This window comes from Falco cherrug, chromosome 6, assembly GCF_023634085.1.
Source record: "Falco cherrug isolate bFalChe1 chromosome 6, bFalChe1.pri, whole genome shotgun sequence".
Classification (NCBI taxonomy): domain Eukaryota; kingdom Metazoa; phylum Chordata; class Aves; order Falconiformes; family Falconidae; genus Falco; species Falco cherrug.
In genome coordinates, this window is record NC_073702.1 from 90,356,949 (window position 1) to 90,370,970 (window position 14,022).

General features: G+C 41.2%; 1 protein-coding gene across 7 annotated transcripts in view; it reads right to left on the reverse strand.

Moving 5' to 3' along the window:
• The window catches only part of COMMD1 (copper metabolism domain containing 1), a 78,903-nt gene that overhangs the window by 44,492 nt on the left and 20,389 nt on the right, over positions 1 to 14,022 (reverse strand). For 4 of the 7 annotated variants that reach the window (XR_008732935.1, XM_055714778.1, XM_055714782.1 and 1 more), the window contains one exon: positions 13,411 to 13,692. Coding sequence is in view for 5 of the 7 variants with exons in the window: in XM_055714778.1 (XP_055570753.1) it covers positions 13,411 to 13,692 (282 nt within the window). In the remaining 2 variants the exon portion in view is untranslated. Of the gene's footprint in view, positions 1 to 2,909; positions 2,931 to 8,448; positions 8,579 to 9,851; positions 11,250 to 13,410; positions 13,693 to 14,022 lie in introns of those variants that run through there. The other 3 variants (XR_008732934.1, XM_055714780.1, XM_055714779.1) reach the window with 3 other exon arrangements.

Below are 14,022 nucleotides of genomic sequence, written 5' to 3' on the forward strand. Positions count from 1 at the left end.
GTTCTCAGGTGGGGGTATTGTCTTTCTGCTCATTCTTTGGCCTTAGCATCCACTAAGCATGACTCAGTGTGTTTGCAGAGGAAAGTGTTACGACCCAAAGTGGCTCGGTCACACATCATAGCCAGACCACAATGGTATTTCAGTGCTCCCATCACTGCTTATCAGGCTGTTAACGGCCATGCAGAGCAATTTGGCATTTTCAAACCTCTAAGTACTTCTGCTCTGCAAACCTAATGCTTGCTTAATAGGACTTTAAGAAACGAAACCCCTTTAAAGAGGGTTTCTTCATCCTTTCATTTATATCTTGCATTAATTTAACCCTGAGTGTTTCGATTTAATGCAAATGCAGGTCTCTGTCACCCAGCAGCCTACACTTCTTTAGCTGATGGAGTTTAATGACATTCACTTGACTACTCTTCCCTGGTACAAAGGGAGGAGCTGCCTTTCTCTTTTGATTTTGCTTCCTAGAAATCAAAGGCTGAGACATTTTGCCTTATCTGCCCTGAACTGAACCAAGCAACAAGGTTTATCCATACCGTCCATCTGAGCGGAGCGGTTGTTCAGCCACCATTAATCAGTATGCAGTTCGGACAAAGGGTACGATCCATCTCACCAAACTTCAGGCCCCTAGAGCTGGGCCAGTAATGCTTGCTTCCCTTTGGAGCCTGTGGGAACAGATCCTTTGAGAAAACAGTCCAAGGCAGACACCTAAACCGAACCAGATCTACCGCTCCCTCGAACTGCCTGGGTTCCTCCACGTGCTCCCCAGCAAGCTCCAGCTGGACGCAAACTGCTCCAACTCCAACAGCGGCGACCTAAACACCACAGGACAGCAACAGCAACATGGGAAACAAGCACGTTTTGCTACACACAGAAGTTGCCTGGATTCAGTCGGTATCTTTTCTAGTGGAAAAGGTCAGTAAGAAGAGAAACACTCCAGGAAGATGCTGTTGCCCATGCCTGCACCTTCAGCGGGAGCGAGCCTGTGACTCCACAGCCCTTTATCACATCCTCGTGACACTAGCTATCACAAAAGCCAATTCTGTCAAGTGTCGTGTTTGTTCTCATCACATAATCAAGATAGTTGTAGGCAGGAACAGATTCCAGTCTAATTAAGTTTGATCAGACTTGAGCTTTTTCCCAGACAGATGCACTTTATAGCCGTCTCAGCATCATGGTGGTATTTACTGGGAAACGCAAGCGCTCCGTTACCATAAAAGCAGGCAGTTTAAAATTAGCTGCAGATAACTCAAAATGACTGCTTAGAGCACAAACGTAATTTTCTGAAAGGGGTTATTCGTTCGGAACATGATGCACTGCACTCATGATCTGTCATGCCTCATTACTTCAGACCAAGTAAGTCGGGCCAGTGTAACTATATACATTGCGGTGAGCTAGAGACTCTCCTCAGTGCCAAGTTCTTTTAAGATGCTGCCTTCCAGGCTGTAGTCTTAATAATAATAATGCAAAAATGGGTTTGATAATAGCTTTTTTAAGTCCTGTGGCCTATTTACAGGTTAAATGGAATGAAATTTTTTTAATAGCTCTTAAAGCACAGCTCCACTTCTGAGAGCGATTCAACAGGAATGGAATCAATTGACTGAAAAGTTTCGTGCCTGTAAGCTTTCAAATATCACTTCAGAGATTTAAAGAAATAGGTATTATAGCAGCTTTGCATGTTCAACGAAGGTTCAGAAGCTCTTCGAGAATTTATTTGACTTCCAGTAGTAATTTCTGAGCATCTCATTTGGTTAGGCCACTGCAAACCAAATGTAAGGCAAGCATGCCCCCCATTTGCATCGGAGCAGATTAGCCATATTTGAACGCAAGGAAACTTTGTTCTTTCCATCTTGCATCTGCCTATCTAACTCCATCCACCTCACAGAGTTTGGGAACTTGGATTACAACGCTGTAATCTTCACTAGGTCTCCGCTGATCAATTTATGATTTGCTATAATTAAATCATTAGGAATGTGACAATGCATACAAGGAGGAGTAAAATTCAGCAGACATCCTTTGACTGTGCAGGGTCAGGGTAAAAAGCACTACAAGCTTACTTTTGTCCTTAAAACAAGAGGCTTTATACCCTTCTTGTGACTTAAAATAAAAAAAACAACCCTGAAAAACTTGCATCATTTTTATGGTTACTTTGAAAAGTGGGAGTATATTTCAAGCATTTATTAACCAAATTAAGCATATGCAATTTAAATTATGCTTCCCTTGTCTTATTAACATATTAATGAATATAGATCAGCCAGTTAAACTAAAAATATATCACAGATTTGCATGTCTGATTATCTTTGTGGAGTTCTGCAACTGACAATTTAGAAGGAGGACAGAAAAAAACCCACCTTGTGTCAAGGTCTATGCAAAATTACAGCTTAGAGAGGTTTCTTAATCAAAGGGTTGTTTTGTATCTTTTGTAAGCTAAAATCTCTTTCTAAATGAAGAGGACTTGCTCTTGGAATTATGTTCAAACTAGTCATTTCCTCAACTTCCAAAGCAGTAAATAGGACAATGATGTCTTAACCGAAAGCACTGCCAGTGATCTCCTCCCAACAATCTCCTTTCAAAGAAAATCAGGGAAACTTACGCTTCAACACACTGCCTCAGTATTTTCAAAAGAAGCAAAAAAAAAAAAAAAAAAACCCCCCAAAAAAAAACCAGAGGCAGGCAAGGAAACAGGGAAAGCTATTTTGATGATGAAATTGTTGACAGTAGTCAACTTCTTGTAACCACTGAATAATAAAAAACACCAACAAAACCCCAAACAATGAACCAGTTTATTTATTAAAGCTGTGACTAAGTCAGAACTCACTTGAACTCACTTGCTGCTCAACTGTACTCCTTGCTGTTCCCAGACTTCTAGCATCACTCCAGGCAACTCAGCCAAATTTGTGGTTCGGCTTGCTGTATTTCCCCACCTAACACTGGAGAAAATAATCAGACAAGCAATAGGAAAAGTATTTCAATCCTGTTTCTTGTTAATGACTGTCACGAATGTAGGTAGCTAGGAAATTTTCTAGAAACAAAGAATACTAACACTGCTAAAATACCAAGATTCCTCTGTTCTTGCAATCTTAGCAGGTTCCCACCTCCAGATACCACTTTAGATCATTTCCAAAACAGATACCTTTTCCACTCTTCTGCACATTAAGTCTACAATATCAAACTCATCCAACAGCTGTGTCTCTCATTTTCTATTCCTCCTCCGTTCTTTGAAGAGAAGCTAGCACTTTGGAGAGGTTACCCTTACTGCTCAGGGAAAGGTGTTTTACTTTTCATGTTCAAGAGTCCACTAGCTAGGATTTAAAAGGCGTGATCCTTTGAACACGTAAGTTTAAACGAGCACTTCTTTCATGGCAGGGCAGAGTTCTCCATTCCTTTTGCTCAATTTTACCTCCACCCTGTCCCTTCAACAAACTGATCCAGTCCTAAAACAACTTGGTGGGGAAAAAAAAGGGTGGGGAACAAAAAAAATTCATTTGGACTCAGCCATTCTGAGCTCTGTAAATGCCTAACTACCGGGGCAGCATGCTGGTGAGAACAAGTAACAAAAGGTCCACGTTGCTGCAAGAAAAACACCTGTAACCCAAAACTACCATCCAAGACCCATGTGTGATTTTCCATGGCAGTTCTATTACTGCCTTCCTTTTAGCCTATGTTTTTAACAAGATGAAACAAAGGCCAATGTACTAAGGTGCACCTGTAACACAAATCCATTTAATACGGAGGTAAGCGAACATGCAAATGGAGATGAAGTATTTGAGCTTCTCTGGTGCAAACTCCCACCAGCCATCTGCAGAAAAGCTGACCTATACACCACAGAAGTTGGTATCTGCAAAAAGAGCCTTGTTTCCTACAGTCTTCATTCACTCCCTTGGGAAGGGGCGTAAGCCTCTCCCAGAATTTCTTTGCTGGCACCTAGAAGCCCCAAGGTACCACTGCCAGTAGTACACAGTGACAGCAGCAAGAGCATCTGCAGCGGGAATGAGTTTGCTTCTGTACAAACACAGCGGGGTAGTATTCCAAGCATTTCACATGCTGATTAACTACATCTCTGAACAGGGAGCTCATAATACCTCAGAGTTAATGCTCAGTTACTGATTGCCAGGGACAGTTTTGTACACCAGCAAATTCCAGCAGCTACCAGTGAAATCACTCAGTTAAGAGATTTTGTAAATGGAATGATAAGAAGAAAAGGAAGGAAAAAATAGTGATGCTTACCTTTTTCTCATTTTTAACTAGGACAAGACACACAAGTAGAAGCACTAGAAGGACAGAAAGCCACTGCTTGCTAGAAATTAGCAGAGAAGTATCTCTTCCGTAAAAAAATTACACTGCAAATTGCCTACGAATTGCATTCTCCTGTTGCCCATGCCTTCTGCTGCCTGATGTATTAATAGAACTGTTCACCACGTGGGAATTCAATTTGTGAAGAAAGGTGAAAAACAAAGCTGCTGGCAGATAACATACAAGCTGCTCAAAAGAAATGATAGAGGTTCACTCTTCCCTCAGAAAAACCCTAATACATGCAGAGAAACACGGCAAGTTTAACGGTACGGTTTGCAGCGGTCTTGCTACTGGGCTGTGTTGATTTTTTTGTCAGATCAATTCTTGCACAGTCAAAGCTTTTTTGAAGACTGTAAATATATATATGTATATATATTTAGACAGAATAAAGATAATCCAAAGGATTAAGCAGCAAAGAAGGGTGTAAGAGACAAGTGTTTCTCCCCAGTTATGGGCTAGCTGTCCAATTTTGTATCTTCTGATACCTTCTCCCACAGCAGCTCTTGCCAATTAAAACAAATTAAGGAAGAACTTGTTCTTATTTACACCCTGAACACTAATATTCACGGCTCTCAAGAGAGACCATGACAAACCTGGAAGGATCTCCAAAGCATTTTTCAGCAGCAATGTGGCACAGTGCCAAGAGTGGGAAGGCTGGCCAACTGGCAAAATACAATCTAAAATTTATTTGGCCAGGCTAGGCCTGTAAAAACAAGATGCTTTGTCAGCCAATGTAGTGGGCACTGATGCTCATAACAACTCCTTTTTTTTTTTTTTTTTTCCTCCTGAGTTTTCTAAGAACAAATTACTTGGTAATGTTGGCATTCCGGTTTTTTGAAGAACACAGATGGCCAGCAACACCAGAGGGAAGAAACAAAGAAGCCAGTCATTTTGATTTGCTGTATAGAGGCTCTCCAGCAATGAAGTTCCCCCTTTTTAAAATGTTTTTTGAGAATCAAGCAAAACCTGTGACTCTTGTTAAAAAGAAGCTAGTGGAGATTACAATTTTTGTCCTTCAACCATGTTCCCCTTCCTTGAAGGCCTCCTGGGGTAAATATATTGCACGTAAGATATTTATCCCAAGGGAAGTTAATTCAGAAAACAGAACAGAGTCACTTTCACACGCAAACTACGTGCTGCTGGTTTTACAAAAGGTAGGCAGTACCAAAAGAAATAACTAACTCCTGTGTATTTACCGCAGGAGGCCTAACACCAGCCATGCTCCCTCCGAGTCCTCAGCAGTTGGCAACATGGCAGCAAACAGACCCAATTTTTGTGTTGCACAGTTGCTTTTTAATAAGACAGGAATCGACGACATCGGCCAAGCGTGGTCCCCTCTGCCTCCTGCCCTAGGCTTGGTATTAGCGAATTGAGAAATGGTGGTATTTTTTAATCAACTTTTCCTTTTCAGTTTCATCTCACCTTCTGTGAATCTCCAAAGACCTTCCACTTCATCCATTAAATATCCATCTTTCCAAGCCTTACACTACGTTTCACCTCAATTAAAGCCTGGTTTTGCTGCAGCAGGGCTGAGCCTCTAGCTGGTTGGTAGACGTGGGAAATGCAGAGCTGCTTCTCTACCCTCTGGCATCAACCCAGGCCAGGCCACGTGCTCCAAGGAAGGCAGAAGTGCTGACGAGGCGTTTAAGAGCAAGCTCATACAGCCAAACGGTGCCAGTCTGCACATGGCATTTTGTGCAAAAGCAATGCTTCAATTCGCACATTTGCCGCCAGTCCCTATACGACTCTAAGTCCATGGTAGTGGGGGACTGCACAGACAGCAGAGTCGCCTGTGATTATTTACACAACAGCAGTAGTGCGAGTGGCACATTGAAGCTGCTCTGCCAACCTGCCTCAAATCGAGCGATCCCTTTGGTGATGGGGGCTATGCAACCTAGGGTCTCCGAATCACCCACTTAACGCAAAGTGATAATGAAGCACCAGAAACTCACAGGCGTCCTCTATGCTCATTAGTGACACAGGCACTTTCTTGTTAGAGAACAGAGCCAGAGCTGTGGAGGTTTTGAAGCCCAACAGCCATCTTTGCACCCAGCCTCCGCAATGCGTACTCTTTAAATGCCATCGGCTTTTTTTGCCAACCCCCCAAGCCCCTTCCAGCATCATGGTTCCCAAACAACTTCTCTCCCTCCACTGAAACCAAACTCCCAACCCAGAAGTTCATGCATTCAGACTGAACTAAAGCACAAAGCACAAAAGCAACAGGAACATGCTCTTAGCGCAATCTTCCACTTGCGGTTCAGTGACTAGAGAAGGAACTGAAATGCACACAACGACTAGATCAAATCAACAAGGAGCACGAAACCACCTGCTTCACCTGAAAGTCTGCAGGCCAAATGATCAGGTCTGTTGTGGCAGAGACCCTGACTGCAGTGACTTTATCCAGCTTGAGTCTTGAAGATCTCAAAGTGTGGACCACCACAAACTCTCGAGGTGACCTACCCCAGCACTGCAGGAATGGCAAAGTAAAGGTTGAAAAGTTAACAGAAATGCTTTCAGTAGGGGAGCCAGGATAAGGATTGAGGGCTGTTAGCTAAGGATATGTTCCAAAAGTGTACCAACCACTTCTGGTGGCAAGGGAGCTAGGAGAAAACGAGCAGGAGGACTTTCAGAAAAGCCACAAGCAGACAGGGACAACCTAAGGAAGACAAGAAGGAAGAACAGGTCTTTCTGACTAACTAGTAAATGTATAGCATCAACTCCAGACAAAAAGTGGAACTGAGTGATAAAATGCACTTGCTGGAGACAAGTCTGTTGAAGCCAGCTGCCCTTGTCCCAGCCTCATCACAGTCTGTGTCCCAAGGCTGCAAGAGATGGCTCTGGAAGGTGTTTCATCAAAGCTATGCAACATTTTACTGTTGCAGGAGGATGTCTGGTTACAAAATCCTCACTGATCGCATGAGATACATAACTGATGGCAAGTTCCCTACTATAACGTCCAAGAACTCAACGTATTTTCTGAGAAGGTAAAAAATTTCAAGTGTCTGGGACTGAAACTGAATTTAGGCAGATGAAAGGCAGTAAATATGCGTCGTTATGGTAACAACCATCTTCATACAGCTCGCCTTCAATTAATCCAGAATTCTCCTCATAATACCCTGAGCTCAGCAACAAACAAACATATTTGTGTCTCACAAGTTGTTCTGTTCAACTACTTCAGCAAGTCCAGTTCCAGAGTAAAAACAGTTGACAAGGAATGTATGTGTGTATGTGCCCTGCACACACGGCACAAATAAACAGGGACGGGAACTATTAGTGTCACTAATTGTAGAATATCCTTGCTTTGTATAAGATGAACAGATGGCGTGCTCATGAGAAAACTTTGTCAAATATATAGAGTGGAAAAGTGACAATTCAAGTCAAGACAGTTATTTGGTATCTCAAATTAATGCTCTTATCTCCATAACATGTTACACTTAAAAATCCTAACAGCCACAAATAACAAAATTCTCTTCTTGTTCCCCAAATTTCACTTTGCTTTCAGGAGAAGGTGACAAAAATTGAACTCTCAAAGAAAAGACTACAGAGAGTGCCACGCAGAGGACTAAGGAAATATCTGAGTTAAGTCAGTCAATTGTGTTCCAGTTTTCCCTGTGCTGAGTGACCTGTTGCCCTCTGGTTTTTATTTGCTTTTGCACTGGCACTGCCTTATGTAACTGTTCCCTCCAGCTCATAAATTTCCAAGGTGAACAAAAGCTCAAGTGATTACATTCAGCTTGGCCACAAAGGTGATTTTTTTCCACTCACTTCTACTTACCGGGTTTTATATTTTTAATCACATGAAAGTATTAAGCCCATTGAGGTTAAGTTGATCGATTCGGCTTCTAAATGCCTGCGCTTTCCCATTTTTGCCTGGGACAGTATTTCTGATAATGTTAATAACTACAAAGATTAAAATGGATTAAGGCTGGAAAGGGAAAATGGTTTGGTGGTTGTTTTTCCTTCCCCTTCGCAGGCCAGGCTGCGCTTATTTTGGTTTGAGTACTCAGGACTGCTTTTCATCTCCCTGTGCATCGCTTTGCCCACACTGACATCCTACAAAAGGCAGTTTGTCTTTCCAGAACAGTTCCTACATGAAAAAGACTGAAAGTCCATTATCTGAAGTCATTTGCAGTGATAGCTCTGAAGCAGCCTGACCTGGAGTCACAGGGAGGCAAAAGCAAGCACAGCCATAATCCTTCCTCCCCATAGCATGAGTCTGCTCATGACGTTTTCTTGATCTGACCTTTCTTCAGCGGTGAAAGCTATCGCTGGAGATAACAGCAGCCTAGGGAGACCAAGAGACCCATGCTTACAAAAACGTGAAAACACCAACAGATCCTCGGCAGCATTCAGTCTGTAATCCTAGCAAGGTAATGAGATTTACAGAAGCTAAATCCTAAGATTTTTTTATTACACTGTGACAGCATGTTCAATTTTAGTATTTGTCAACGTGCGTGAATTCAGCTTAGCATTTGCTTATAGCACAGTCGATACAAACTTCAACCTAAATTTGTGTAGAACATATATAATTAACAAGTCAGAAACAATTTTGACCTCCCAAAAAGTATACTTTTGAGACCTACTTCACTCCTTCCCAGAACATTAAAAGAATTAAACCTTCATAGCCATACAAACTAAAATGAAATGACATTTCAAGCTCCAGACCTTTGAAATCCTGATGAAATCTACCTCCTACATGTAGCATGTGGCAATTGTCTATGTTCATTATGAATTCTTTCTGCACCTGAATTAACAGAATTATTACCTGAATTATTATTATTTTCTCTGAATTACCAGGGTCTGGAGGCAGCCGCTAGCAAAGAGCGGATGTCATATACCTACGGTAAACTGATTTTTCATTATCAGGTGAGTTCCTGCACAGGCAAAAGGTCACTATTGAGGAAGTCCTTTCATCAGAAAGTATTTCTCCCATGAAAACTGTGGCAAGAGTCTAAAGTGACAATCAAAATATATTCAGAACTAGCAAATATTTAGCTTTTAGTATTTGCTATATAGTAGTATTTACCTAGTGTACACTATTAAGTAATTTTTATGACACCTCTGCCAGGCAGATGTTTTAGAAAAGGAAAGAGAAGAGATATTTTTTAGGGAAAACCCCTCTCATCCATAATCCTGGTGCAATTTCCTCGGGTCTTTCTGGGAAGAATCCTGCAGTGGAATCCTAGACTTCGTATTAAATTAGGGCAGAAAATACTCCTGGCTCGTAAAACATACTTAACATCCCACAGAACTAACCAAAGTGCTATTACGTGGATTACCAGTATCTTTAACATTGAAAAGACATGCATGTGAAGAAAATACCCACCCTATAAAGAAGCTGAAGCATAAATACTCAGACTAATCTATAACATTTGATCGGTACTAGACATTAAACTGCAAAATACGTAACGCCGCAAGAAAGTAAAACTTCCTGGCAAATCGGCCCACAATACTAGCAGACAGAACACAGCCAAGGGAGGCTTGCTGCCCTTTCAGTCCTGGGGGTCCCAGAACTCCCGAAACTATTAAAGAAGTTTAAATATATCTTAATGCCAAGCCAGAGTGCAAAATCAATGCATTTATTTTCTATTAACGACAAGGTCAGATATAACCGTGTGACTGAAAGCTGCAGGTAACCTAACATTGCGCAGCAGCGACCCTTTGCCATAGGGAGCAATGTTGACGCAGCGGGGCAGGAAGGGCATGAGAAGGGCAACTCTCCAGCTCACTCCTGTCCCTCCCAGCAGCTTCGTGTCCGGTTGAAATTTCATGTCAAAACAGCTTTACAGTGATGCTCAGAGAGTGAGAACAAGATTTAAAAGGACATAAAGAAGGGGGCAGGGAGCTACAGATATTTTAAGGTAATGCCAGCAAGGTACAGAGATACAGGAGGAGCAAACCATTGTGCAAAAGGAAAGATGGGCTGTTCAGAAGGAAAGAATGAACTGGCAGTGTTGAGCACTGAATACCACAAACAGATGAAGGCAAATGTAGGTTAAAGTGCAACTGCTTTAGGATTTTATTTTTAGTCATATTGTTCAAGAAAATGGGTTTTCAAAGCACAGTACTTCATGGCTGGCATGGTCATCTCCCTTTAACCAGGATGTATAAAGACTATAAAAACCAGCATAAAGGGAACTCCAAATGTTGCTGTAAGATCTTTACTGAAGAACAAGCGTTCAAACTGCAAGTTACAGATCCTGAACGAAACTTTCCAAAGTTTGGAGCACCAGTATTTCTTAATGTTTCTCATTAGAAGTGTTTTTAAGAGCACTTAAGAGAAAAGGGTTCATTTTTTTCCATTATCAGTAATGCCGAGGACAGTAAGAATTAATGCATGCAAGCTGTAATGGATTCTCAAAGCCAGAAATATCTCTCACATCAAAAAACATAATTGAAATTTGACAAAATTCATGTAAACATGCTAGCACTTATGAAGCAGTCACTTCAAATTCCCCATTTCTAGGCATATTAGGTCTTATACAGTCTTTCCATCACGAAAGATTTTAGTGATTAAAATTCAGAGATAACAAGCAGAAAGCAAGGTTACTTATTGAAGCAGAGGCAGCAGAAACTCCACCACCCTGTCTGGTCTTCTGCGGCGCAGACATCTAAATCCAGTCTAGAGACCCAGAGAAGAACCAGAGCAACTTTAAATTCTGGAAAGGTACATTTTCTGCAGAGAATTTCTTTGCTTCTGTTGAAACGTATGAAATATTAATGTCAATTCGTTACACATCAATGCATTTGTATACTCCCCTGTTATCAAGTGTCCAAATGAAAACAGTCTGTTCTGAATAATTTACTCCTGAATCATCAGCCAGCTTTATTCTGCATATCCAGATCTTCAGTATTCGCCAAATCACATCTACGACTGACAACCTTTTAGAAAACACGTTCTCGCCGTTTAGTGTCAGAAAGGTACCAGCATGTGTTTGTTTGATGTGCTACAAAACCTGATATTTAGAACAGATAGCAGTGAGCTAATGATAAAGTAAAAATACATATAAAGGGTATAAAACTTGATGATTTAAGTTTGTGGGCTGGATCCAGCATACAAGAACATGTTCAACCTCCAGTAGTAGTCTCTGCACCCATCCTTCCAGGAGGACACCAAATGCAGGAGGAGGCTGAGGGTTCAAAGAACTGTTCTAGCAACCCACTTGCTGCCCTTTCAGTCCTGGAGTTCCCAAAGCTCAGCCCATCACAGGAGCATGCAGCCTCATACCGACTGCCTCAACCAAAAGCTTTTCAGCAGAGAACCTATTTAACGAAAGCTAAAGGCTATGGGAAACCGCAGCTCCTTACAATAAATGGTGATTTTGACTCAAGTGGTGACAATGCTAATTAACTCCATGATTTTTTCTGGAAGTACCAGTCTAATACCCTTACTTGAAGCAAGCGTCAGACTTGCTGACAGCTCACTACTGCCCTCAGCAAAGGAGGCAAAAGTTACATCTGATGGCTGTTCAAAAAAAAAGATTCGCACAACCACTTCCCTTTGAAACATGAAGCTTCATTACTAAAATAATTCATTTTGGTTTTGTTGCGGGGCTCTTTGGTAAGAGAAATTACAGCATCTCAGAAATGCGTATTCTTCCTTCATGTCCACATCTCCTTTCTGTCACTGCACAGGGTGGATGGAATACAAATGTATTTATGGACTGATGTTACCGTAATAATCCATTACTGGGGAAAAAACAACTTCAAAACAAGGGTCACTGACTACAGAATTCCCTTATGAAATACAACAGTGGTTCTGACTCAAGGATTCTTTTCTTTTAATGAACACAGGTATTTTTCCCATTTGCTCACTAATGTATTCAAACTTTTTTTTTTTTGTAAAACTTTTTCCATTTGTTACTAATAGAATGTAATTATTTCCAATCTCAAGATCCTCAGCAGAAAACTCCACTTTTGCGAGGCTAGGAAAAAACCTAAAACCACACACCATTATTAAATTGGCCACTGCAGAGATACAGGAGTGAAAGGCGGAGGGTCGGCACTTAGGAAGGATAAGCTTTCGGAGACTGAGAGGAAGAGTGGACTAACAGAGTAACTTTAATGATATACGTAGATAGATAGATAGTCTCTGTATGACCCCAATTTACTTGTACATTTATTTATTCTGGCCTTGGTATAACCACAGAGTTTCAATTAAATCACGTGGTCTGCATAGGTATACTCCAGGTGCGTGCATGTACGTGTGTGTGTGTATGCCACCCACATTTCAGCTGTACCTAATCCAGGTACTCTTTTGCTACAAGCTACTACAACTATGAAATGGATTATGAAATCCAAGGAAACTTGCTAAATGTTAATAGTTAACATCCCCAAATTAGCCCATGGTGTAAGTTGCAGTAGCTACTGATAAGAGATGACGTTGTAAGATTCACTAACACATTGCAGAGGAAAAAGATACCAAACTGAAACACATTTCCTGTCAGAAAAAACCAGATAAACAGAAGATGGGAAGTCATGCCTTTAGTTGTACATCCATATGAATTATAAAGATTAAAAAAGAAATGCAGTGTTCAGCACCAATAGAGCTGTATCTGTTTCTCTGGCAGATAAGACCAGATTATATAATGTGACTGGTAATAAAGACGTACTTGCAATATGAAAATAGACGTTATGCAAGATAAAAGAGGAGTCTTTCCCCTCCTTTGTCCTAAAATGTCAGGGATGCTTGATCATCACAATTTGTGAACTTTGCTCTTTTTCAGCTTCTACGTTGCAGGTACTACCTAATTTCAGTATTTGATTAGGAAAAAAAGACTGATCAATTTTGCAGCACATGGAATACAAATATAATTTTAATATAACTGCTGGTTCAGCTGATTTTATGTTTGATTTCTACATCCTCAGATTTTCCAAGCTTAACGTAAAAAGCGCTGTCAAGACATATATGACGATATAAAACAAAACCCAAAATTGCATTCACCACCCAGAATGCATCTTTGTATCTAAAGATGGAGAACAAGTTCAAGTACATTGAAGACCCGGTGGTGAAAAATACACTGACTTGATCTGGATGCAGTGAACTCAGCAAAGGTAAAATGTCGCAGCATGTATGTAGATAAATCAGGTTTATATATTTTGCAAAAGAAAGCTTACCTGCCCATTTTTTCCCAGTTCCATCTCAACTATCGCAACAGGAGTGTTTATCTGATCAACGTGTCTTGACTGTGATTTCAGATCCACTCGCCAGCTCATGTTTTTCAAGACATTGTCCCAACGGCTTTGGTTGATCAGGCTCTCATGAATCTTTAGTCGGTGGTTCTTCCAAAATTTTGCAATGACTGCAGCTTGATCTGATGTGATGCCACCTTGTTTTTTGGTTTGGGCAGTGAGAAAAGCCTCAAGTTGATTCAAATCCATGTCTGCTGAAGCAATCGACTGTAGGGAATATAAAAGGAGTAAAAGGGAAAAGCTTGCTCAAAAATACAGTCTAGCAGAAGGCCACGTCTTTAGGGTTTTACAAATATTGGATTTTAAAGATATAGTGCAAATAAATCCGGGTTATGGAAATAACCTGACAACTTTCATTAAAATGCCATTTGCAAGTGCCTGCTACTTATCCCAGATTCCTGTCCTCAGACAGCTGGAGGGCAATGGATCGGGAACAGTGATGAGGGAACTGGGAGCGCCTTTGGGAATGCAGTACTGGTACAGGATAACAAAGAGAATTCTCACTGTTTCCCTGGCCCCCTCCTCCAGTATGCCCTA